The sequence below is a fragment of the Grampus griseus genome (assembly GCF_964374135.1).
Source record: "Grampus griseus genome assembly, chromosome: X".
NCBI lineage: Eukaryota > Metazoa > Chordata > Mammalia > Artiodactyla > Delphinidae > Grampus > Grampus griseus.
In genome coordinates this window covers 33386524-33414165 of record NC_138999.1, presented here as the reverse complement: position 1 = coordinate 33414165, position 27642 = coordinate 33386524, and the positions used below count along the sequence as shown (strand labels likewise).

Sequence of the window (27642 nt, the reverse complement as noted above, 5' to 3'; positions counted from 1 at the left end):
CCCCCGCCACTCTGTATGGATGGCTGGGGTTAAGGTTCACAATGGTAACAGTTGCTCTCAAGGGAATTACGTATCTAGTTAAGGGAAATATTCAAAAGAACAAGCATTCATTGAACGTTCACTATGTGCTAGGCACTGTGCTAGACGCTTGATATGCATTGTTTTCTCAGTCCTTGTAAGAGGACTTGTAAGAGTCCTATGACATAGGTAGAGGTATTGACTCAGAGAGGTTAAGTAACTTGTCCAAGATCACACAGCTACTAATGGAGGAACCTGGACCCATATTCGTATATGTCTGACGCCTACTCCCATGATCATAACCTCCCCACCCAGAGACAACTTAAAAGACATGGGGGGGGAGGGGGGGGAGAGAAAAAAAAAAAGACATGGGGCACTATTTGGAGGTCCAAAATCTGGAATGCAGCCAGCCAGGGGCTTCGAGAGTGAAGAGACACATTTTCTGAAGATGTCACTTGCTAGTTCTCCTCTCCTTTGTTTCTGCTACCTGTAGATACCCCGTGGTGCTCCCCCATCAAGGTGAAGTACGGGGATGTGTACTGCAGGGCCCCTCAGGGAGGATACTACAAAACAGCCCTGGGAACCAGGTGTGACATTCGCTGCCAGAAGGGCTACGAGCTGCATGGCTCTTCCCAGCTGATCTGCCAGTCAAACAGACGGTGGTCGGACAAGGTCATCTGCAAGCGTGAGTAGCCCGGCCCCATGTTGGGGCCTCGGGGCCATTCGGGGCCAAAGTTCTTTTGCTCTGAGATCAGGGATTTTTACTGAATGCTTTGTGGTCTTTGATGAGAAAAACTCCCCTTGTGAGCAGAAGCCATGCGTTAGTTCCTAAGATATGGCGGAAGTAAGATGACACATTTCAGACAGAGGGGTGCGATCAGCTGTTTGGAAAGGGGGAGAGAACAGAGGTCTGTTTAGCAAAGTGCTGGCCCCAGCAAAGGGTTTGGGGATTGAAAAACAGGACACACAGGTAAAGACACACTCTGCCATCAGGGGTCCCACAGAATAGCATTAGAGACAGACGTGTAAAACCCACCATAAGAATGGTGCTCTGCCATGGACTCCTGGTAGTAGACACAAGCGTCCTCCCAAGGAGTGGAACTTAGGGAGGCAAGGAGAGAATTACCGCGGAAGGATGCTGATTCCATGAAAGGCGCTGTGCCTCGGGGGAGAAGGTTGGAAGCACATTTCAGGGGCTGACTTTTAGCTTCCTGGAAAGTCATCTCATGTGGGAAACTGCAAGTGACACAGCATCGTTGAAGTGCATTTTAGAGGCCATTGCCGTTCAAAAAAGCTATGATGGAGCGCCTGCTGCGTGCCAAACATTTCACATATATGCAATTTTTGCAACAATGCTGTTGATATGGGTGCCATTACTTTATTGTTGGGAAACTGAGGTTGGGGTCTGCAGCCGTGTGATCCAGTCTAGGCAGACTACGCCTCTGGGTGACTATAGTGAACACTTTCAGTGCTTCCCCCATATGTCCCTGGATGCCCTGCTACCAGTTCTGTGTGTCCATCCCCCAGCTTCTGGGTGCTTTGCTCTTAATGACTTGCACCTTCGGTTGATCTTCTACCAAGGAAGAAGAGGCTCTGCGCCTTCAGAGGACTGCTTTCTTCGTTCTGACAGGGAGAGCATTCCCCATGGGCAGCCTGTAGCTGCCCAGTACTGACTGGTAAAGGATTAGGAAAGCCCAGCTGCCCTGCCTGGAGGCAGGGCAGACTCAGGCATCACTCACGCTCCAGATCTTCCCTGCGGAATCAGGCTGAGGCTGACTTTGCCTGAGTTGCTACCTTGCCCGGCTACCTCCCCTCCCACGTCCTGCCTCCCCCACCCTTCACTGGTCTCCCCTGGGAGCACTTTCTTAATCACTTGCACACAAATCCTGGTCTCAGCGTCTCTTTCTGAGGAGCCCAGCATAAGACCGTGGTTTAGCTGGGATGCCAACCCAAGCCAGTCTGGTGTAAAACTTTGTGTCCCTTCTGTGTGACATGCAACCATTGTTACCAAATGCAAGTTCATGTGCCTGTTGCACAGTGAGGCCAAACAAATCGAAACATCGGAGTTTGGAGCAGAGAAAGGTTATTGCAGGACCAAGCAAGGAGAACGAGTGGCTCGAGCCCAAACCCACCGCCCCACCAACTCCTTGAAAGGGTTCAGCACAGCGTTTTTAAAGGCCAGGTGAGGGAGGGGTGTTGCAGGGTCCACAATTCAGCTTGTACACAATTCTCTGATTGGCTGACGGTGAGGAAACGGAGGTTAACATTCTAGGCGCCAGAAGGTCTGGGGGCTACGTGCTCATGATCATCAAGTAGTTAATTCCTTCCATTTGGTGGTGGTTTTAGCATCTGAAAAACTCAGGGAATATGCATCAGATGCTATTATCTGGGTCTTCAGAGAGGAGCTACAGCAGACGGTATGGGGGAGGGGTCTGCCCCGGGAAGGGCCCATAGGGTCCCGCTCGGTTACACTATCTATCATTTCTCTACTTCTATCAGTTATATTTCAATTAACTTCACCCTATGCTTTCAGAGCTTCCGGACTCTGAAACTCCGTGAACAAAATCTAAGTAATGCTGAATCTCTGGTTTTCTCTTTCTCAGAAAAGCGATGTCCTACCCTTGCCATGCCAGCAAATGGAGGGTTTAAGTGCGTCGACGGTGCCTACTTTAACTCCCGGTGTGAGTACTATTGCTCGCCAGGATACACATTGAAAGGGGAGCAGACAGTCACGTGTATGGACAACAAGGCGTGGAGTGGCCGACCAGCCTCCTGTGTTGGTAAGAGAATATCGCCAGCCCTCAGGAGGCGCCTGCTTTGGGAGGAGCAGGGGGTGTCCGTACAGTGGATTTTTAAGGAAGCATCCGTGTCCCGAATGTAAAGCATAAGCACCCCGTTTTGCTTTCAGTGGTTCTCTTCATCCCTATTTCTCTGGCTCAGTGCAGACCTAGCCTCAGTCTCTACGCTAGAGTTGACTTCACGGCTCATGGCTTTCCTCTGACTTTTGTCTCTCTCTTGGATTGCCATTGAGGCAGCTGGAGGCTGGCAGAGGTACGGGGTAATCCCGCTGCTTTAGTTCAGGGATCTGCCCTGTAGCACTGAGCAGAGTTTTTGACATTGGCCGGACATTCCCGCAGAGAGCATCTCTGTGTCTTTCAGCGGGCAGACGTAGTTCCGTTGTCATCGACTCCGGTAGTCAGCAAACACTCAGTTTGTAAACTGGAAGGGATTTGGCTATTTTACCTTAGTCTGGATTTGTTGGGCAAATAGTAGTTCTTAGTTCTTTTTTTTTTTAACATCTTTATTGGGGTACAATTGCTTTACAATGGTGTGTCAGTTTCTGCTCTACAACAAAGTGAATCAGTTATACATATACACATGTTCCCATATCCCCTCCCTCTTGCGTCTCCCTCCCTCCCACCCTCCCTATCCCACCCCTCTAGGTGGTCACAAAGCACGGAGCTGATCTCCCTGTGCTATGCGGCTGCTTCCCACTAGCTGTCTACCTTACGTTTGGTAGTGTATGTATGTTCTTAGTTCTTAGTTGTGGTTCGGGGAGCTGGAAATCTTTACAAATGCAGATTCATGGCTCCACCCCAGACCTGCTGAATCAGAAACTCTGGGGATGGGCCCCAGCACTTGGTGCTTTCATGAGCCTCGCAGGGCATTTCAAAGTGCTTTAAGAGAGAGCCGCTGATCTGAGGCAGTGCTTCTCCAACTTGGGAATCACCTGGGAAACTTGGTAAAAATGCAGCTTCTGATTCAGTAGATCTGGGGTGTAGCCTGGGATTCTCTAGGGCAAGGTTTCTGAATCTTGGAACAAGGGACATTTGGGGTCAGATAATTATCCGTCCTGGGGTCCCGTCTTTTGTACTCCAGGATGCTTAGCAGAGCCGTGGCTTTTACCCACTAGATGCCAGTAACATCTCCCCCCAACTCCCACTTGTGACAACCAAAAATGTCTTCAGACGTTGTCAAATGTCCCCTGGAGAGAGGAGAGGAAGGAGAAAAATCACTCCCCCCAACTCCTTGAGAATCACCCATCTAGGGGCAGTGGGTCCCTTCTCCCCACCCCCGCCCCTGCTACTTATTAGAATCACCTGAGTATCTTTTCGAACCTAGCCATGCCTTGGTCCAACCCTAGAGATTCTGATTCAATTAGTCTGATGTGGGACAGCTGGAGGAGGTGAGGGGCATTCTAAAAGTTTCCCAGGTGGTTTTCATATGCAGCCAGGCTCCAGGACCATTGTCTGAGAGCAGTAGATCTGGTCCCCTGATCAGAAACATCAACATCAGAAATGCAGATTTCCGGACATGCAGGATTGCTGGATTCTGATGCTCTAAAGGTTGAGAACCTGCCTTAGAAGATCAAATTTGGGAAGAACTTTAGTACCTTTTTACTCAAAATAGTGCCCAGCAGTTTCAGCACCAGCAGGAAGCCTGTTGGAAATGGAGAATCTTGGGACCCATCCGAAGCTGGCAGGTCAAAATCCATATTTTAAGAAGATCCCCAGGGGATTCCTATGTCCTTTAAACGTTGGGGCAGACTGCTCTGGGACAGTGGTTTTCAACTTTGGCTACCATTTAAATCTGAATATCTGGGGCCCTGGTATTTTTCCAAAACTCCCCCAAGTAGTTGAAAACCGCTGTCCCAGGAGACTGTTTACTCATAAAGCGTTAGAGCTGCCAGGACCCACCGCAGCAGAACATTCTAGTCCAATCCCCCGTCTACGGATGAGGCCTGAGAGGTCACCTGACTGGCTTGACGTTGTGTAGAGCCAAGCCTATGTCTCCAGGCTTTCAGGCTCAAAGTCCCTGGATCCGGAGACAGCTCTGGCACTGAGGTGCCGAGGCAGCTGGCCACAGGAGCCTGGCTCCTGCCCTGCTTGGGTCTGCCCATCCTCCAGAGAGTCCTTCAGCTCAGTCTGCCCGTGTGCTTTACCCCAAGGACTCCTTCCTGACTGCTCAGAGCCTGGAGCAGATACTTCAGGAATGAGACTGAAACTGGATGCTACCCTCTGGGGGCAGTTGTACACCAACTCCTCTGGCCTTGGTCCCCAGGGTGTGTTCATGATGGTACCACTGTCCACTGTATCCCCTGGCAGCATCAGCCGTTCTTACTCTGCAGTTATGTGGTTAATGAGCTATAGCCAGGGGACCTGGCCAAGATATTCTTGCAGGAAGGGGGACCCCTTCCAGGGCCCGAGCGTGGGCTCTTGTCTAACACCCGGAAATGAGTTGTCCGAGGAGATACACGTGCTGACAAAGCAGAAGAATTTATTGGGAAGGGGCGCCTGGGAGGAGAGCAGGAGGGTAAAGGAACCCAGGAGAACGGCTCTGCCACGTGGCTCGCAGTCTCAGGTTTCATGGTGGTGATGTTAGCTTTCTGGGTTGTCTCTGGCCAATCATCTTGCTCGTGCTTGGTCTGACTCAGGGTCCTGCCTGGTGGCGCACGCATCTCTCAGCCAAGATGGATTCCAGCGTGAGGGTTTCTGGGAGGTTAGGGCAGGACATATCGTCTCCTCCCTCCTCCTTTCAGCCCCTCCCGAATTCTTCCAGGTTAGTTGTTTTTTTTTTTTTTTGGCTGCGTTTGGGTCTTTGTTGCTGCGCGTGGGCTTTGTCTAGTTGTGGCAAGCGGGGCTACTCTTCGTTGTGGTGTGCAGGCTTCTCATTGTGGTGGCTTCTCTTGTGGTGGAGCACGGGCTCTAGGCTCGAGGGCTTCAGTAGTTGTGGCACGTGGGCTCAGTAGTTGTGGCTCCTGAGCTCTAGAGCGCAGGCTCAGTAGTTGTGGTGCACGGGCTTCATTGCTCGGCGGCATGCGGGATCTTCCCGGACCAGGGCTCGAACCCACGTCCCCTACGTTGGCAGATGGATTCCTAACCACTGTACCACCAGGGAAGTACCCAGTTTAGTTTTACAAACATACTATGGGCTGGCATGTCTTGTCCTCCCTCCTTTTGGCCCCTCCCGAATTCGCCCGGTTAGTTTTCAGCAACAGCGCTGCGTTCTTTGTCGGGACCTCCTGCTGTGAGACAACCCAGGCAAGCGGTTGTCATCGTGCCTGGCCAAGGCAGGCAGTTTTGGTCAATGGTTCCCTACCAATGCGAGCAAAAACCTTCTACATCAGAATCACAGCCTGGACCTTACCTTGTATCCATCTGACAAGAGCACCAGGTCCAGATAATTACTCAGATAACCGACTCAGATTTATTCCGAGCTTCTCTTTTTCTAGGATTTAGGTAGGAGTTTGAATTGATCGGTAACTGGGAAGACAGAAACCATTCTAGGTATTTCCAGCAGAGGAGAATTTAATAAGGGGCATTGGTTACAAAAACATAGGAAGAGCTGGAGGAGCAAAAGAGGAAAAACATTGTTACGAGGGATTAGTTACAGCAGAAACCCATAGCAACCGAGGGCTAGGGGAGCAAAAGTGGCCTGGTAGTGTTACCCCAAATCCAGAAGCTCATGCTGATGTTGACATGTCTGTACCTGACACCATCATGGATGGGAATGAAGCCAGGGGCCCAGGAAGCCCTCACTGAAGCCCCTACCAGAGCATAATGGCTTCCATCTTCTTCCTGCCTTCTATTCTCATGAGAGTGCCTCCCATTGGCAAACCTAGCTGGTACCCAGCTGGCAGAAGGAGTCCAAGAAATGTCATTTCGTGACTTTTAGCACAGGCAGTAAAAGGGAGATGATAGAAACACTGAGCACCAACAGAATCTTCGGCACAGCAACCATTTGCTGAGGTCTTAGACATCTCCCCGTGAATCGCTGTACTTCTCGGCAAGGAGAAGAACGCAGAGCAGCCCCGCTCAGCCAGTGCAGGTAGGATAGCGCCCAGGCTGTGAGCTCTGGACACGCTCCTTTGGAAGGACATGACTTCAGGCCAGATGTTCAGGTCAGAAGAGCCCGTCGCAGATGTTGCTTTCACTCTCTCCCCTATGACTTGGTATGTGCAAGCTAGCTCTTCGAAACAAGCCCTCCCCCCCATTTTGGACTCTCTCTTTCCTCACATTGGAAGGGCCAGAGGTGATGGGATGGGAGGAGATACACATCTTCATGCTGAGCAAGCTTTGGCAGAATCTTCTAGGGATCACACTGTTCAGATGTCCAGATTGTGTGCAACAGTGCAAAGAAAATGCTGATTATTCGCAAAAAGCAACAAGCATGTCTTAAGCCAGACCAGATGTGCCTGGAACCTTCCCAGAGGGAGAGAGAAAGAACTAAGAAATGAACCCCAGTTTCAGGGCATTTATCTTAGAGCGGGCCGGGGCAAGGTTCAGGCATCTTTGGGGGAAGGGGAATTTGTGCGTGCAGTGAGTGGGGGATGGGTAATGGTGAAAAGGGGACCCGTGAGCCACAAGAGAGCAATGAGCTCCCAGGAAAAGGAGAGAAATGGACAAAGCAAGCAGGCAATTCTTTCTTAGATTTTGTGACAGATAAGCTGGAGCTTGTCCCCGGTGAATTTTACTGCAGGGCTGTCATGGATACTTTTGGCTTTAAATGTATTATTAAATTCGTTTAATGACTTTGTTTGTGTGTTGGCAAGGCTCAGGGGTCCTTGAGCACAGCTCAGAGCCTCAGCCTAGTTTAGGAGCTGACACATGGTGGCCGAGCGTTTCCCAGATTTCCACACAGCCTTGAACAGTGCCTCTGGGCCAGAGCTGTACTGAGTGCTGAGGAAATCATCTCAGTTCTCCTCCAGATCTGGAGGGAAGAGAGAACACTGGGCTTCCTTTTCACTCTGAGGTGGTGGTCTTTTCACTTTTCACTCTGTGGTCTGGCTAATTTGAAAGGACCGCAAGTTAAAACTCATTCTCTTAGGCAGCCCACACTCTGGCAGTGGGCTCAAATCCATGGTTATTTCAGAAACAGATATAGATAGAAAGCAGTCAGTGTGGGAGAGACAACATACTGCAAATTGCAGTATTTAGAGAGCCGCAACTTCCATTGATATAAAAAAAAGTAAACCATAGAATGTAATAACTATTGTTTGGGGGGATTTTTTTTTTCTTTTTTCCATTTTTAGTTCATTTCGGTTACATTGGCATTTAGATAGAACAATGGACAGTTAGAATTACAAGGCCCCATCTAGAGACCAGATTTTGAGTAGACACACGATTTCTCCTTTAGACCAACGGTTTTTCCTAGGCCAAAAGAGAAAGAGACCAAAATTCAAGTAAGTTTAAAATCCATGGGCAATGAAAACCGAGCAGGTATCTTTGGACGTGAAGGGAGCCCCATTTCGTTTTTTTAACAGAGGTCCACATACAAACCAACTTGGTTTTTGGAATTACTCTTTGCTTGTTTTATATTTCCTACAGAATAGAATAGTTGGAGAGTTAACACAAATGCAAGTTTGGAATAAAAAAAAATCTGTGATTTTAGATATGAAAATTGATGGAATACGTTTCTGGCCTCCCAATCATCTGACAGCTGGGTTGACCCAATGACCCACAAGGAAGTTTCCTGGGCTGAATGGTATTATTTCCCGAGATTCAGTTGAGGATACAGATATCATGGGGCTAAGAATAAATGTGTCAGTGCGTTGTTGTAGATGCTCTTAACTCATATTGAATTTTTCCTGGGTTGACAAATACACATTTTCTTGCAAACTTTCAGGAAGCTAGTTTCAGCTTTGCAACAAGTTGCAATTTTTAGTTTGGTATCTTGCTTCTGGTGATAGTGACTTCTAATTGTGGAGTTCTTTGCTTCTCTTCTAGACTCTTCTGTCCATTGGGGAAAGTTTTCTAATACCTCATGGTGCCAAAGAAATGGAACCACATTCCAGAGACATCCGCAAGGATTACACTCTAGCTGGGGGAGGCAAGCAATGGGGCAAGTTTTCCGTGTGCAGGTTTGTTCTGCCTCTGCTCTTTCTTCCTGTGCCCCAGGAAATGACCGCCTCCTTCCTCCATCACCAACCTGCCAAAATTCCCCATCCAAACAACCATGAAGAATACCATGGTTGTTTGAAACCACTAAGTTTTGTGTGGTCAGTTGTTTGGATGGGGAATTTCGGCAGGGCTCGGTGGCTCACCTCTGTTCCACATAGTAATGGCTGAAGTGCCTGACTGGGGCTGGAGGATCCAAGTTGGCTTCACTCCCATGTCTGGCATCTCACTCAGAGGCGGCTGGACTGGCTGGCATTTGACTGAGTCTCTTTCTCTCTCCCTTCATAATTTCTCAGTTTCTCCACATGGCCTGTCCAGTCAGATAGTTGGACTTCCTTAGATGGCAGCTGGCTTCTGAGATAGTGAACAGCCGAAGGTGCCAGACTCTTTAAGGGCCTACACCTGGGACTGGCGTAGGGTCACTTTCCCTGCATTCTATTAGTCAAAGCAAGTCACAAGCCTGGCACAGATTCAGAGGGAGGGGAAACAGACTCCACCTCTTGCTAGGAGGAGCTGCATGTATAAAAGGGGATTATGGGTGGCCATCTTTGCAGGAAATTCACCAGAGTATCCTTTGTTAGAAATCAGAGCTTAGAAATCATTAGTGATATACATCTTGGAAGATGCTATACCAAATTTGAAAAAAAAAAAAGTGTGATTTCTTGTATCCCAGTTCACGTACTGTTAACAAGGCCAAAGTCATAATGCCTTAAACAAGATAGAAGTTCTGTTCTCGTATAAATGTTTGTCCGGGGCAGCATCCTAGACCCAAACTCCTTCTCATTTGTCCTTCCATCCTCAACTTGCAGCTTTCATCCTACAGTCGAAGATGCTGTCCCGGCTCCCCACCCCATGGACATTCAAACCAGGGTGGAAGCGGGGGTAGCCACACATACTTTCTGAAAAGCACATCACTTCTTCTGACGACCCACTGGTGGAAGCCATCCCATGGCCACACCTAACTTCAGACAAGCCTGGGAAATATAGTCTTTATTCTGGAGGGCCACAGGCCCGGGGAAACTTCTTTTGTGCTAAAAAAAGAAGGGAGATGGGAGAGCAGGTGAACACATCGACTGTACAGATTGAGAAGAAGTTGGTGTAAAAGATCAAGGGAGAAAAGAAGGGAGAAAAAGATTAGTTAAAAAGCCAGTTGGTGTAAATCAACTATACTTCAATAAAATAAAATTTAAAATTCAACAAAAAATCATATTATATACCGTATAGGTAAAAGTATTTATAGAAACAATTTGCATAAAAATTGAGGTTCTCATTGCAATAATCAGTTGTATTTAATAAAGAAAATGTATAAGATAGTTCCCAAACGTAAATCCAGTTGGAATGAGTTATGGAGGACATCAGAGAGGAAAGGAGCATTAAATGGAGTCTGCTTGCTGTGAGCAGCTGTGATGATTCTTTACATTCTTGAGATAAGAATATCACCTTGGGCTTCCCTGGTGGCGCAGTGGTTGAGAGTCTGCCTGCCGATGCAGGGGACACGGCTTCGTGCCCCGGTCCGGGAAGATCCCATGTGCCGCGGAGCGGCTGGGCCCGTGAGCCATGGCCGCTGAGCCTGCACGTCCTGAGCCTGTGCTCCGCAGTGGGAGAGGCCACAATAGTGAGGAAAAAAAAAAAAAAAAGAATATCACCTTGCCTTAGAATGAGGTGGAGGGAGTGAAGAACGCGCATCCCCACCCCAGGTCAGGCAGTCCCAGACACAAGTTACTGTTATGTTCTGAAGCACCTATTCTTCATACCTCTAACAGTCATGTTCAAACACAGGTCTCCACTGGAAAACATTATTTAAGCAAACATTTTAGGATGCAGTTAATTTATAACCTTAGTTTAAAGGGGTTTTTTCCCTTGTTATCTGTTGGCCAGAACATTGCCCTTTTCACCCTCTTTCTTATTTCCACTACCTACCACCTACCACCTACCTGGTTAGACGTGTTCAATATTCCCAGGTATATAGTTAAGCTTCTCAGATAAACAGTAGTTGATAGAGTGCAGTATATTTGTTTCTGATATTTTTATATGCAGAGAAGAAACTAGAGCACAGAGGAGGGAGACAGTTTGTCAAATGTCTCCAGTGAGTGGGGCAGAGGCCAGGCTTTTCTGTGCAGAGTTGCACAGTTGCCACACAATAACTGGCTCTGTGGGCATCCTGACTCAACAAGGAATCATGATTATGTTTCTATAGTAACTTCGTTTATTTCATTCATGGAAATTTATAATAACTTAGAAAAAGCAATGATGGCCATGGCTGTATAATAATAGGCTTCAGTCCTGGAGCATCTGGGGAAGGGCAGGCCAGCTGGTCTCTTGAGCTGAAAGAGAGGCCATGACGCTGGAGGATGCAACAGAGTTCAGTCCTGCTGCCGCTCTTAAAGGATGTAAGGGGAAGCTGGAGCCGGCAACCGTGGAAGAATGTGTGTGCAGAGGATGGAGGAAAACGCTAGGTCAGCAGCAGGCAGACATACAGAAGTGTTCGGCTGATTAAAATAATTGAAAAAGATGCGATCATGGCTTAGAATCTCAGACCACAAAGAAATTCCAAAAGAGAGGAGATGCTTCCCAGTCTATAAATGGGGATGATAATAACAGTACTTAGTCTAGTAGGTGGTGGCGAGAATTCAATGAAATAATGCAGGGATAGTACTCCGCCTGGGGTGGACAGGTAGGAGGGTTCAGTAAATATTAGCTATTATTTTTAGTGCTTTATTTCTTCTTGTTTCTGGCTTGGAGGAACACCACTTCTGAAAAATTAGGCCAGTTTCAGCAGATCATTTTTAGCTGTCAGAAGCTGGCTTTCAGAAGCTCTGAGACTCTTCACCCAGATAACCTAATTTGGAGTGCTGTTTGCTCAGTGACAATGTCAAGTTTATAGGGAAAACAACCCAGCCTATCATCTAGCTGTTTAGTTTACATGACACAGAGGGTAAGAGTATCTCTTCACTCTGACAATGTCACTCCAAGAAAATCTGGTAACACTAAGTAATTTTACAGTGAAATCTATCTCCTCTCCTCAGGCCCTCCCTTTCGGCTTTAAATTTTTAAAAAATAAATATGCCTTCTATTATGAGGTTGCCAACTGTATTTGGCCAGCAGGGGGCAGGTATTGTACACTTGTCTTCCTGATTCACCCAAAGCTGTGAAATGTTCATCTGAATTGTAAAGTATGTCTTCTATTACCTATCATAGTAAAACCAGAAAAAGGGGGATTATTTTTAAAAACGTATCAACTGAAAATAGACACCTCTAATGTATTTAAAGCAGCTTCCATTGCACCATCACATTTATAAACTTTATCAATTCTAAGAAGCATATTTCTTTTTCACATTTTACTATCCCTGAAATTAGGATGCATCTCACAATCGATAGTGACTTAGATTCAGTAAAATATGGTAGTTATTCAATTTAGGATTAGTGTATTAGGGCTGTAAATTCACACTCCATTGAAGCATGCCATAGAATGAAAGTGAATTTGGATAGCTGAAGGCAAAATTGTTTAACGAATTATTCATAATTTCTTACCCTAAATAAAATGAGAAGTTATTGGACAAGACACAGGAGAAAGTATATGAAGACTTTACTTGGTGCATTTAGTCTCTCAAAGATGTTTGTAATTCAGAATCGAATGACATTTCATTTTCATTCAGGCTGTAGTAGCATGTAAATAATTACCAGCTGACATGTAAAGCAATGCAAATCTACATGTCGTTAATTTACTCTGCCCTCTTTAAATACATTTCTCTACCTGTTCAGAATCATCCAGTAGAATTTGCCAAAGTTTGAATTCCCCCTTCTTCTGATTTCACTTTAGCTATAATAAGATGAAATCTAAGGGAGTAAGAAATTGACATCTCATTTATTTCTAGCCCTCATTATCAACACAGCCTTGATAGTGAGGGGGCAGAAATTCTATTACCAGGTAGGGAAACTATTTGGGAGGTCTTTGGAGGGTCAGAACCAAGGTAAAACTGCTGTCCCGAAATACAAAACCATAGGTGTGGTCCAGTGGCCGTTGGAGGGGAGAGTGGACCCAGACAGATCATTGTTTAAGATATTGAGGAGTATGTTGGGGATAGACATAGCCAGGAGAGAGAGAGCTGGTTCCAGGGGTAAGTGCTCTAATTTGGGCTATAATTCACATTATCATTATTTACATGCCTGGCCTTAAATAAATCGCTCTGAACCTCAGTTTCCATATCTGTAAAATGAGAGCATTGGGTAATTCTTTTAAGCCTCCATAGCATTTACTTTTTTTTAAATAAGTAAATAAATAAATTTATTTATTTTTTGGCTGCGTTGGGTCTTCGTTGCTGTGCACAGGTTTTCTCTAGTTGCGGTGAGCGGGGGCTACTTTTCATTGTGGTGCGTGGGCTTCTCATTGAGGTGGCTTCTCTTGTTGTGGAGCACGGGCTCTAGGCGCGCGGGCTTCAGTAGTTGTGGCGCATGGGCTTCAGTAGTTGTGGCGCATGGGCTTAGTTGCTCTGCAGCATGTGGGATCTTCCCCGACTAGGGCTCGAACCCGTGTCTCCTGCATTGGCAGGCGGATTCTTAACCACTGCGCCACCAGAGAAGTCCCTATAGCATTTACTTTTATGTAGCCTGGGGCAGTGTCATTTTATACCTCGTGTCATATTTCACATATGGTAACATAATCCCCCAACAGACTGTAGACTCTGAGAAGTACATGGTTCTCTTGCCTTTGTGCCTGCCCAAACCCAGCAGTTGGAATGATGCCTTGGGGAAGGCAGGTACTCACGAAAGATTTGTTGCCTTGAATTGAATGGAACTAGATGATACCTAAGGCACCTTTCTCTAGTCTCTTATGACGCTGTCTTTAAAGCGGGAGGGACTCACAATGGCTGAATGACTTCTAGTTGAGTAACTGCCATACTGCCAAGTCAGCAGGCAGAGTTTGGAAGTCTGGGGAAGAAGTTGCTGTAGCTAATAAATTACCCCACGAGACACCTAGCAAGGCCAGCTGATTGCAGGTTTAGCAGTGCACAGGTGAGTACTCAATCTTTAAAACTCAGCAGGCAAGAAGGGGCAAGATGAAGGGAGGGAAGAGAAATACAGAGGGGTGAAGAAACCCTTCAAAAGTGGGGAGCACCTAGACCTTTGGGCATGTCAAATGCTGGGTGTTGAACCCCAGGTTGATGAGATATTCCCTGCTGATGGCGAGAATATTCTGGTTTTGTTTGCAGATATAGAACCTCCTAGAATCAAGTGCCCAAGTGTGAAGGAACGCATTGCGGAACCCAATAAATTGACAGTCCGGGTGTCCTGGGAGACCCCTGAGGGAAGAGACACAGCAGATGGCATTCTCACTGAGTAAGTGCAACTTGGCAGCTGGAATGATGCTGCCTCTTTTATGTGAGACATTCACTACCCAGAGTCAGGAAGTGTATCTATGCTGGTCAATTTATGCTTTCAGACTCAGTACAGCACTCTTTCAGCCATTCCTCATTCATTTCTTTATTTTTCTTCACCGTCCGACATACTATATTTTTCACTTTCGTATTTGTTTATTGCCTGTCTCCACTACAGTATGTTCGCTGCCATATCCCTAATGCCCAGAACCATGCCTAGCACATAGTTGGTACTCAGTAAATATCTGTTAAAGGAAAGAAAGGAAGTAAGACGATGGGGTGGTGGGAAGAAGGGAGGAGAAGAGACGGAAGGAGGAAGAGGAAGCCAACTGGTAAATTCAGGGATAGACTCACCCCCATTGCCTGCCAGGGGCCCCTCCCCAGACCTTCCTAAGCCACCACCTCACTGGGAACCTCTGTGTCTCCCAGGTGGAGCCCGATGTTGCCCCCCTTGTGCTCTGTGAGTCTATCCCTTGTGTTTTGGCACCTGCTTCTTTCAAAACATTTGATTTTTATTTTTTAAAACTTGCAACCACATTAAACACTTAAAGAAGCAGCTTAAAAAAAAAAAAGAGACGGGAGCTTCCCTGGTGGCGCAGTGGTTGAGAGTCCACCTGCCGATGCAGGGGACACAGGTTCGTGTCCCGGTCTGGGAGGATCCCACATGCCGCGGAGCGGCTGGGCCCGTGGGCCATGGCCGCTGAGCCTGCACGTCCGGAGCCTGTGCTCCGCAACGGGAGAGGCCACAACAGTGAGAGGCCCGCGTACCGCAAAAAAAAGAAAGAAAGAAAGAAAAAAGAGACGGGGTCTTCTGCCTTCTTCCTTTCCCCCATTCTCCAGGACCAACTGCATGAGTAGTTTGAGATACATCCCAAATGTTTTTAAAAATGGGTGGTTCCCTTCGGTGAAGTTCAGCCACATGTTGTTCTAATCTAGCATATGGGCCTATGCCCCTGCGGCTATTTGCTGGGCCCCCACCTTCCCTGAAGGCCACTACTTCATGTCAGCACGTTCACATCCATGCTTTAAAGTTCACCGTCCTGCTAGACCTCCTTACCGAGTTTCCATCTGTGGGCAAAGAATACCTCTGACTTACCCCCTGGTGAGCCATACAGCAGGGAAAGACTTTCTAGAATCCTGTCAACCCAGGCTGGGCAAGAGGAAATGTTTTAAAGCAATTATTAGCCATAATAGAACATCTTCTACTAGCAAGAGCCTGAGTCTCTCACCCGTAGCAGGACATTTTGTTCCTGCAGCCTGATAATGATCTCCCTGTGCACCATCTAGCTTAGATCATAATTGTTATGTTTCCCCTTGTAACTCCTCAAAGATAAACTTTGAGTATTAAGAAAAGTATTTATTTGTTGTTGTATACACATGTCACAAACCCCTAAGGAGAAACTTTAGGCAATTGGGATGAAAAAATAAATCACAGTTGATAGAATCAGGGATTGGGTTTTAACTATTGTTGAATCTTTTGGGACCCAGCATAATGCCTGGCTAACCCCTAGCCCATAATAGGTTCTTACATTTTTTTCACAACTGTGATCGCTATTGAAATCTGGTATAATAAACACACAATATCAGGTCATCAGATGACTCTATCAAACAAGGATATTCACCTTGGCATGTCTGTGGGTAACCTGTGTGTTATGGTTAGAAATGTGACTTTTTTTTTTTTTGCGGTACACGGGCCTCTCACTGTTGTGGCCTCTCCCGTTGCGGAGCACAGGCTCCGGACACGCAGGCTCAGCGGCCATGGCTCACGAGCCCAGCCGCCCCGCGGCATGTGGGATCTTCCTGGACCAGGGCACGAACCTGTGTCCCCTGCATCGGCAGGCAGACTCTCAACCACTGCACCACCAGGGAAGCCCAGAAATGTGACATTTTGAAGGCGCGTCTTAGTAGCCCCGACGCCTCTGTTCAGAGCAGCTGTCGGCTTCCTGAGCTCTACAGCTCAGAGCCGGCGGAGGCGTGGAGCAGGACGCTTCCTTGGGCAGAAGGAGGGGTTCAGAGAAGGCCGTCTTGTCCCCTTTTCAGCTCTTGCTTGGCCTCCTTGCTTCTCTGACATTTCTCTTCCCCATGTGTTTTGGAAGCTCCTGTTATATAGTCCCCTTCTAGGAGGGAAGGTTCTAGTGTCAGGCACTGAGACAAGTGCTTCCTGTGAGCTCCCTTAGTTACTCCTTATGACTGTTATTTGCATGTCAGATGAAAGAGTGTCTCTAAGAGGTGAGCAGCCACTCACATTGGAAGTCTGATTCCTTTCAGGTTCATCTGCTTTTAAATTGTGCTTCTTGAGGACCTTAAAGCATCTAAGGTTCAAAGTGACGCGTCTCTAATGGTGGGATTTCTGGCACTTTCCTAACACCCCTCACTTCACCCTTTTACAAGTAAACAGCTACCTTGTCCACCTATGTGGAAGGTTCTCCTCAATGGTGACAGTGATAATTTCACATGCCTGTTATTAGCCAATATTTCTCATTATTTCTAAGAAGTATAGAGAGAAGGGAAATTATCTATTGAAAAACAAACAAAACCTGGCATTTGATCATGTTGTACCTACTGATGTTCTTATCAGACAACCAAGAAGAAAGATGCAGGAGTCACCCATGCTGTGTGACCTTGGGCAAGTTCCTTGATCTTTTGGTGCCTCAATTTCCTCATCTGTGAAATGGGGATAATAATGCCTACCTCATGGGGTTGTTGTGAGGATTAAATAAACTAATATATGTAAAATGCCTAGAACCATGCCTGACATGTATAAGGTTTATGTACGTGCAAAGAACAATAATAATAATAACTTATTATTATTATTAGGATCACCAAGGAATCACAGTGAACTTGCCTTTTGCTCAGGAAAGGTCTCCACCCAGATAGAAAAAGCAGAGAAAGTTCTAGCGCCCCCTGCAGGCCCAAGTTGCCAATGAGTGCTTGGACTTCCCTCTCAAATGATTTTCCTCACAGAAAATTCCTTCATTCTCCCAACAGGGAGGCAATGCAGGTCCCCCTTGGAACAAAGGAAGGAAGAGTTGGGCCCTGGGTTCTGAGCATCCCCCATCCTCTGTTCTACATTCCAACGAGAAAAATAAATCTGAACTTCCCAGGAATTGGGGACTTCCATTTTTCTGGTCTCAAACCGCTCTTCCAAAACAGAGTAAAGCTCAGGAAATTCTATTCTTTGAGAATTCAAGTAGTAAAACTGGTCTAATGGCTGTCCCTTGGAGTCTCTGTATCTTGGGCAGAATGGGTACTCAACAAATGCCCGTGATGCCCCTCTTTGATCATTACGCCCATCACGGCCCAGTTGTTGTTAGGCCTACAATGATCATCTTTGGTGTTTCTGATTTTTTTTCCCCCTTTAAGTGTTATCCTAAAAGGCCTACCCCCAGGCTCACATTTTCCAGAAGGAGACCACAAGATCCAATACACAGTGTATGACAGAGCTGAGAACAAGGGCATTTGCAAATTTCGAGTTAAAGTAAGAGGTAAGATGACTGGTTCTTGGCTTTTTTCTCTCTTTATAAGAACAAAGGGAAACAGAGCCTTAAGCAAGAACCCTCTGTGAGTGGCCACTGCCAGAGGGAGACTAGCCAGCTCTGGATTCGCCTCTGATCATGAGGCTAGGGGAAGGGTGCTATCTTAATGCCTGAATTTCACAATTCCGATCCGGATGAGGTCCAGTGCTGGCAGATTGAAGGAGTCCGAGAGAGCAGTGAGTTTGTCTCACGTGAGCCCACAGCTGGCTGTCCCAGAAGAGTATTATTCAATAACTTTTCCACCCCTGGGCTTCAGTGACCAGCTAAAGCCTGTAAGTCCTTCTACTGATATGAAGGACGTTAGGAGAACCCCCCGCCCCAGCTGGGGTCACCAGGAGACCATGTTCTTGGTGTTCTAGAACTCTTGGTCTACCTGAAAAAAAAGGTTTATTTTATGCCTCAATGGGCAGTTACTTAACTAACCATCCTTCCTCCTTATTCTTCTGAGTTCAACCTCCTCATCTGGAACACAGGGGGCTAAATCAGTTCATCTCAGTGGTCTTGTTAGTATGAACAATGACCATCCCAAGGCCCACCCACTGGCCAGAGAGCTATGCCTGCCCCCGTGCCTGCCCCCTCGCTCGTTTTCTGGTGCTTCTGAACCCTCCCCTTCCCTGGTTACTTTGTGGCGGGGAGCTCAGCACTGAGCCCCCTCTGGGCTTGTGTCCCACACAGTCAGACGCTGCGGCAAACTCAACGCCCCAGAGAATGGCTACATGAAGTGCTCCAGCGACGGCGATAATTACGGGGCCACCTGTGAATTCTCCTGCATCGGAGGCTACGAGCTCCAGGGGAGCCCTGCCCGAGTGTGTCAGTCCAACCTGGCCTGGTCTGGCACAGAGCCCACCTGTGCAGGTACGAGGGCAGCCCTCTCTCCAGCCAGCAGCAGACCCTGAAGACCCTTTGGCCCAGATTTCCAGTACAGGGAGGAGGGAGGGCTTCGTTCTGTATACCGTGAAAGGTTCGGTGCCAGCCCTCTTCATCGGATGGGTGAAAACAGTCCTCGGATCCCCGGGCAGCCCACCTCACCTGCCCTCCTCCTGTGCCTCTGCCTATCTTCTGATTTCTCGCTCATGTCCTGTAAGGAGGAAGCTGGAGGTGGGAGCCCAGAGCCCATTATGAATCAGCGGCATTATGAATCAGCACAGTCTGTACGCTTGTTCCTCCCTTCTACAAATGTAAGGATCTTTTTTACAAAGCCAGTACACTGCTGCGCACAGATGATAGAATGCCTGCTTTGCAGCAATGGCTGGAAAGTCCCGCAGACCTTGGGCATTTGGAATCTTTCCTCCTAATGTCAAAGGAGGAGGATAATACTTTGCCCACTCCTGGAGTGGTTGTAAGTATTAAATGAGGTCATCTATTCAACAGTGGAATTGAGCGGGGCCTGGCACAGGGTAAACTCTCAATACCTGTCAGTTATTACTGAGGAACACAAATTGGGCTGGGTAGTGATCATAGTGTGAACTTTGGGCTGGCCAGAAAATTCCAGACATGTCTTTTATTTCTATACTTCACTGTTTTCTTGTTTCCTGGTACTTCCTCATCTTTATGCTTTCCCTTTGATCCCAGCCATTCAGAGTTAGCTGACAGACAGAGACAGAGAGACACAGACACATACGTCAGCTAAATGCCTGAGGCTCTTCAATTTCATACATCAAAGTACAAAGAACATCCCTCTTTCCTTCCCTGTCTCATTTCCTGAGGCAGGAGAGGAATGCCCACCCCCCAGGCCTAGCACAAATACCCACATCCTCATCCCCAGAACCTGTGAATATATTAGGTTACGTAGCAGAAGGCACTTTGAAGATGTAATTAAGTTAAGGATTTTGAGATGGGGAGAAGAGCGTGGATTATCCAGGTGGGATCAATGGAATCACAAGCGTCCTTATAAGAGGGAGGCAGACGTGCTCTCAGAGTCAGAGAAAACGACGAGGGGAGCGGAGGTCGGAGGGGAGAGAGGCTGGAAGATGCTATGCTGCTGGCTTTGAAGGTGGGGGAAAGGCTACGAGCCAACAACCTCGCCTTTACCCCAGTGAAACCCGTCCCAAACTTCGGACCGCCAGGATTGTAAGAGAATGTGTGTTTGTTAAGCCACGGGGTTTGTGGTGATGGGTGATAGCAGCGAGAGGAAACTAACACACTTCCCCACTCCCTAGCCCAGTGCTCCTTGGGAACCACCTCCCGAATAAACTAATATTTCCAGTTGAATCTTTATCTCAGGGTTTACTTCTGACACATATGGTTCTGTGTCTCATCACAGGCTGTGTTGAGTCAGAACCAGTAGAGAGTTTCTGACCTGTCTGGCCATTTCTGATTACAGCCATGAACGTCAATGTCGGCGTCAGAACAGCCGCTGCGCTTCTGGATCAGTTTTATGAGAAAAGAAGACTGCTCATCGTGTCCACGCCCACAGCCCGAAACCTCCTCTACCGGCTGCAGCTGGGGATGTTGCAGGTGAGTCCTTGCAGCAGGGCCAAGGCGGGAGGGAGACCTCTGCACAGGAAGGGCCCAGTCATTTCATTAAAAGCAAAGGCCAGATTCAGTGCCTCATCCATTTCCCGGGAGCTTCAGGAACCGGCACTTCAGAACTCCCCCATTCATTTCTGGCTCTGGGGCGTAACCTAATTAACATTGACTCCCCAGAGCTAACCCAATCGTTTTCCAACTAATGAGGTTTGGTCGTCTTCACTAATAAGCCTAATTGACATGCTGTCCAGGTTCAGCCAAAGAGCAAATTGTCTTTGCTGAACCCGTCCAGGATATGACTGCGAGGGAGGCGATCGAGCAGTTGTTGGCCCTAAAGGCTGGCTCGAGGGATGAGAGGGGTCTAGGAGCCCTCGGGCCCCACATCCTGCTGCAGGGAGCTTCCCCAGCTCTCACGGAGCTCCTCAGAGAGGGATAACCATCCTTTAGAGAAGCGGTTCTCCAGGTGTGCTCTGTGAGCCAGCAGCGTCAGTATGACCTGGGAGCTTGTTAGAAATGCAAATTCTCGACCCCCATCCCAGACCTGCTGGATCAGAAACTACATTTTAACAAGACCTTCAGGTGATTCCTAAGAACTTCAAAGTTTGATGGGGGGTGCTTTGCTAGGGAATGTGACCTTTTTAGCTGTGTAAGTTTTGTAGCTACAGAATGAGGCAACCAGTGTCTTTTGGGGAAAAAACCAAACAAGCTAGAAACTGAAAGGATTGAATTAGAACTTGTTTGATTTCTGTCCTGAAGCGTGTTGTCAATAAGAGTGGCCAGTCTGATTGAATGCTAAAGAGGTAGGATGTTATGCTGGGTCATGGACACGGTGCTGCACATTTTGGGAGGAGTGTTTTATTCATGTATTACAGTGAATAGAACTAGGTTTTTAGAACAATCTTGGTTTAATCAAAGGCTACAATGTAACTTCTCGTTTCAGCATTAAGACAATGCATAATGATAAAACTTTGTTTATTCTCCCCACGTACTTGGACTTCCCATGAACTCTGAAGAGCCATATAAAACATTTTGGGCTCCTTTGATAGGAACCCAATTCATCTCATCTTTAACCCCAATCCCTGCCACCTGACGTCCACCTTGTGTCGCCTCATCCCGGCTAGGGAGTTGCTCTTTGGTTAGCACAAGCCCGCACCACTCCATTGTGTGGGAAATTGGCCTTGCAGGCTCTATTTCACAACCATACGTTTCCTGACCTTTTTTTTCCCTCTCTCTTTTTTTTTTTTCTTTTGGCTGCATTGGAAATTCGTTGCTGCATGCGGGCTTTTCTCTAGTTGTGGTGAGCAGGGGCTACTCTTTGTTGCAGTGCGCAGGCTTCCCACTGTGGTAGCTTCTCTTCTTGCGGAACACAGGCTTTAGGCACGCAGGCTTCAGTAGTTGCAGCATGCAGGCTCAGTAGTTGCAGCACGCGGGCCCTAGAGCATGTGGGCTTCAGTAGTTGCAGTGCGTGGGCTCAGTAGTTGTGGTGCGTGGGCTCTAGGGCACACGGGCTTCAGCAGTTGTGGCTCGAGGGCTCTAGAGCGCAGGCTCACTAGTTGTGGTGCACAGGCTTAGTTGCTCTGTGGCATGTGGGATCTTCCTGGCCCAGGGATCTAACCTGTGTCGCCTGCAATGGCAGGCGGATTCCCAACCACTCTGCCACCAGGGAAGTCCCCTGACCTCTTCTTAGTTCCATGGAAAAATGAAAAAGCCAGACAACTTGCTTTTCCTCTGTTTGGCAAACTATGGCTTTTGTAAGTAAAATTTTATTGAAGCACAGCCGAGGCTCATGCGTTTGTGCATTCTCTATGGCTGCTTTAGCACCACAAAGGCGCCACTGAGTAGTTAGGACAGAGACCATCCAGCCCCATGAAACCTAAAACCTTTACTATCTGGCCCTTTACAGAAAATGTTGGCTGACCCCTGCCCTAGTCTGTCCTATTCCTTCAGGTACTTGCTAAATTACTAATCAACTAGTTGGATAAGATATTTGCTACCAAGGTGTTTATATATGACCCCCTCAACATATTTACATTGGCATTTTAAGCAGAGCCTTCAAGGAAAGGTTTGATTGGCTTATGTGATTCAGTTAGAATAATAAAAATGTATATTTCTACCTTTTCTAACTTGTCTACCAATTCTGTCACCCCAGAGATATTTCAGTGGAACTGTAATAAAAACTTGGTGTTCTAATAATTCAGCAATTTAAATTTTCTTTTCCCATTTAGTCATATTCATCTTAAATTACTTTTTTGTTCCCTTACTGCCATTGGCATTCCCGATGAGATTTTCTGGCATATGGTTGAGTGGGTCACGTTCCCGAGGCTCTTGCCAAGAGCCAGCTCTGGGGGCTGGAACTTTTTTTTTTTTTTCGGTACGCGGGCTTCTCACTGTTGCGGCCTCTCCCGTTGCGGAGCACAGGCTCCGGACGCACGGGCCCAGCCGCTCCGCGGCATGTGGGATCTTCCCGGACCGGGGCACGAACCCATGTCCCCTGCATCGGCAGGCGGACTCTCAACCACTGCACCACCAGGGAAGCCCCATTTTCTTTCTTTTAAAATTGAGGTATGATGGACATATAACATTAGTTTCAGGTGTACAACATAACGATTCAATACTTGTATATATTGCAAAACGATCACCACAGTAGTCCATTTAACACCCATCACCATACCTAGTGGCGAAAATTTTTTTCTCATGATGAGAACTTTCAGGATCCACTCCCCTAGCTACTTTCAAATATACAGTACAGTATTATTAACTAGAGTCACCAAGCTGTATATTGCGTCCCCATAATTTTTTCATTTTATCACTGTAAATTGTACCTTTTGACCCTCTTCACCCATTTTTGCCCAACCCCCAGCCCCCACCTCAGGAAAACACCAATCTATTCTCTATATCCGTGAGCTCAGTGTTTTTCTTTTTTTATTTTAAGATTCTACACATAAGAGAGATCATATGATATTTACCTTTTCCTCTTTTACTTCACTTAACATAATGCCCTCAAGGTCCATCCATGTTGCAGATGGCAAGATTTCACTCTTCTGTGGTTAAATAATGTTCCATTCTACCTATCACATGTTCCTCGTCCATTCATCCATCAGTGCACATTGAGGTTGTTTGCATAGCTTGGCTATTGTAAATAATGCTGCAGAGAACATGGGGATGCTTGTATCTTTTCAAGTTAGTGTTTTTCTTTGGATAAATACCCAGCAGTGGAATTGCTGGATCATATGGTAGTTGTATTTTTAATTTTCTGAGCACCCTCCATACTGTTCTCCATAGTGTTTGCACCAATTTACATTCCCACCAACAGCACACAAGCTCCATCCATGTAGAGCAGCAGTGCTGTTATGTGTCTTTTTGACGATGGCCATCCTAATAGGCATGAGGTGATACCTCATGATTTTGATTTGCATTTTTCTAATTACTAGTGATATTGAGCATCTTTTCTTGTATCTGTTGGCCTTTCATATATCTTCTTTGGAGAAATGTCTATTAAGGTCTTTTGCCCATTTTTAAATTAGAGTATGTATTTATTTGCTATTGAGTTGTATGAGTTCTTTAGATATTTTGGATATTAACCCCTTATCAGATACATGGTTTGCAGTTTTTTCCCCCCATTTTGTAGGTTGTCTTTTCACGTGTTGATAGTTTCTTTTACTGTGCAGAAGCTTCTTAGTTTGATGTAATCCCACTTGTTTGTTTTCTTCATTTTGTTGCTAGTGCTTAAGGTGTCATATCCAAAAATCATTGCCAAGACCTATATCAAGGAGCTCTTTTTCCTGTTTTTTCATCTAGGAATTTCATGGTTTCAGATCTTACATTTAAGTCTCTAATCCACTTGAAGTTCCTTTTTATAAGTAGTATAAGATAGGGGCTTTTTTTCATTTTTTTACATGTAAATATCCAGTTTTTTCAGCACCAGTTATTAAAGAGACTGTCTTTTCTCCATTGAATATTCCTGGCTCTTTTGTCAAATATTAGTTGACTGTGTATGCTTGGGTTTATTTCTTGGCTCTCAATTCTGTTCCGTTTGATTTTTTTGTTTGTTTTTAGGCCAGTACCATACTGTTTGAATTACCATAGCTTTATAGTATAGCTTGAAATTAGAAAGTGTGAGGCCTCCTGCTTTGTTCTATTCTCTAAGGATGGCTAGGTTATTTAGGGGTCTTTTGTGGTTCTCTACAAACTTTAGGATTGTTCTTTTTTTCCCTACTTATGTAAAAATGCCATTAGAATCTTTTGGCTTTTCACCACTGAGTATGATGTAAACTGTGGGAGGTACCTTCTTTGTCTACCAGAGTTTTTTTTAGTCATGAACAGAAGTTGTATTTTGTCAAATACTTTTTCTCCATATATTGAGATGATTTTTTTCATTCTATTAATCTGATGTATCACATTGATTTGTGTATGTTGAGCCATCATTGCATCCTAAGTATAATTCCACTTGGTCATGCTGAATTATCCTTTTAATATGCTGTTGAATTCAGTTTGCTAGTATTTTGAGAGTTTTTGCTTCTATATTAATCAGGGTTATGGATCTGTATTTTTCTGATAGTGTCCTTTTCTGACATTGGTGTCAAGGTAATGCTGACCTCATAAAATGAGTTTGGAAGTGTTTCCTCCTTTTCTATTTTTTTGGCGGAGTTTGAGGATTAGTGTTAATTCTTCTTTAAATGTTTGGCAAAATTCACTAGTGAAGCTATCTGGTCCTGGGCTTTTCTTCACTGGGAGATTTTTGATTACTTATTTAATCACCTTACTAGTAATTGGTCTATTTAGACTTTCTATTCCTTCATGATTCACTCTTGATAGTTTGTATGTTTCTAAGAATTTTTCCACTTCTTCTAGGTTGTCCAGTTTACTGGTGTAGAGCTCTTCACAATAGCTTCTTATAAACTTTGTATTTCTGTTGTATCAGTTGTAATGTCTTCTTTGTCATGTATAATTTTGTTGATTTGAGTTCTTTTTTCCTTGGTTAGTCTAGCTAAAGGATTGTCAAATTTGTTTATCTTTTCAAAGAACCAACTCTTAGTTTGGTTAATGTTTTCTATTGTTTTTCTGTTCTCAATTTCATTCATTTCTTCTCTAATCATTATTTCCTTCCTCTTGCTAATAACGTTGGGCTCAGTTTCTTTTTCTAGCTCCTTAAGGCATAGTTAGGTTGTTTATTTGGGAAATTTCTTGCTTTTTAATGTTTTTATTGTTGTGCACTTCCCTCTTATAATTACTTTTGCTGCATCCCATAAGTTTTGGTATGTTGTTTCTCCACTTTTTGTCTCAAGATACTTTATTGCCCCTTTAATTTCTTTGATCCATATGTTATTCAGGAGAATGTTGTTTAATTTCCATGTATTCGTGAATTTCCAGTTTCCTCTTGTTACTGATTTCTAGTTTCATACCAATGTGGTCAGAGAAGATACTTGGTATGATTTCAGTCTTCTTGAATTTTCTAAGAATTATTTTGTGACCTAACATATGGTCTATCCTAGAAAATGTTTTGTGTGCACTTGAGAAGAATGTGTTTTCTGCTGATGTTGGATAGGATATTCTGTGATTATATTTGGTCTATAGTGTTGTTCAAATTTGCTCTTACCTTATTGATTTCTCTGTCTGGATGATCTATCCATCGTTGAAAGTAGGGTGTTAAAGTCCCCAACTATTACTGTATTGCTGTTTACTTCTTTTATTTAGTTCTATTAGTTTTTGCTTCATGTATTGATATTTCAGTTTTCCAATGTTGGGCACATCAATAATTATAATCTTTATAACTTCATGATATACTGATCCCTTTATCATTATAAAATCACCTTCTTTGTCTTCTTTTACCGTTTTAAAAATTAAAGCCTATTTTGTCTGATTTAACTACCCCTGACTTTTTAGTTATTTGCTTAAAATATTTTTCCATCCATTTACTCTGCCTATGTGTGTCTTGAAGGCTAAAGTCATTCCTGTAGGCAGCATATCATTGAATCTTTTTTAAAAAAATCCATTTAGCTATTCTGTTTCTCGTTTGGAGAACTGAATCTGTTTACATTTAAAGTAATTATTGGTAAATAAGGACTTAGGCCATTTTGTTAATTGTTTTCTGGTTGTTTTCTAGATCCATTTTTCCTTCTTACCCTGCTTTCTTTTATTGTGTTTTGATGTTGTGAGGTACTAGTATGCTTTGACTTTACCATATTCTTTGTAATTCAGATGTATCACTTGTTACCATGAGGCTTACATTCTAAAAAATCTTAAAATTAAAACACACTATTTTAAACTAATACCACCTTAACTTCAATAAAGTCTTAAGCTTTATACTTTAACTTCTCCTCCCTTCACATTTTAGGTTATTGATGTTACAATTTTTAATATTGTGTACCTAATAAATTACTGTAGTTTTAGTTATTTTTACCATTTTTTTTACTAAGTTACCTTTTAAAAAAATTTTATTTTATATTGGAATAAAGTTGATTAAAAATGTTGTCCTACTTTCAGGTGTACAGCGAAGTAATTCAGTTATACATGTTTCTATTCATTTTCAAATTCTTTTCCCATTTATGTCGTTATAGAATATTGAGCAGAGTTTCCTGTGCTATACAGTAGGTCCTTGTTGGTTATCTACTTTAAATATATCAGTGTGTACCTGTCAATCCCAAACTTCTACTCTATCCCTCCCCCCTACTGTTCCTCCCTGGTAACCATAAGTTCATTCTCTAAGTCTGTGAGTCTATATCTGTTTGGTAAATAAGTTCATTTGTATCATTTTTTTTTAGATCCCGTATGTTAGCAATATCATATGATATGTCTTTCTCTGACTTACTTTACTTAGTATGATAATCTCCAGCTCCCTCCATGTTAGTGCAAATGGCATTATTTCTTTCTTTTTAATGGCTGAGTAATATTCCATTGTATATATGTACCTCATCTTCTTAATCCATTCATCTGTCGATGGACATTTAGGTTCCTTCCATGTCTTGGCTATTGTAAACAGAGCTGCAATGAACATTGGGGTGCATGTATCCTTTTGAACCATGTTTTTCTCCAGTTATATGCCCAGGAGTGGGATTGCGGGATCATATGGTAGCTCTGTTTTTAGGGGGTTTTTGCCTTATAAATTTATTTATTTATTTATTTATTTATTTATTTATTTATTTATGGCTGTGTTGGGTCTTCGTTGCTCTGTGCAGGCTTTCTCTAGTTGTGGTGAGTGGGGGCTATTCTTCGTTGCGGTGCACAGGCTTCTCATTGTTGTGGCTTCTCTTGTTGCAGAGCACAGGCTCTGGGCATGAGGGCTTCAGTAGTTGTGGCATGTAGGCTCACTATTTGTGGCTCACGGGCTCTAGAGTGCAGGCTCAGTAG

At 45.1% G+C, this 27642-nt stretch overlaps 1 protein-coding gene across 2 annotated transcripts in view; it reads left to right on the top strand.

Moving 5' to 3' along the window:
* SRPX (sushi repeat containing protein X-linked) overlaps positions 1-27642 on the top strand; it is a 100053-nt gene that overhangs the window by 50014 nt on the left and 22397 nt on the right. For both annotated transcript variants that reach the window (XM_082681560.1, XM_082681561.1), the window contains 6 exons: positions 512-703; positions 2622-2798; positions 14126-14252; positions 17654-17775; positions 18502-18681; positions 20150-20283. In XM_082681560.1, coding sequence (XP_082537686.1) covers positions 512-703; positions 2622-2798; positions 14126-14252; positions 17654-17775; positions 18502-18681; positions 20150-20283 — 932 coding nt within the window. The remainder of the gene's footprint in view (positions 1-511; positions 704-2621; positions 2799-14125; positions 14253-17653; positions 17776-18501; positions 18682-20149; positions 20284-27642) is intronic.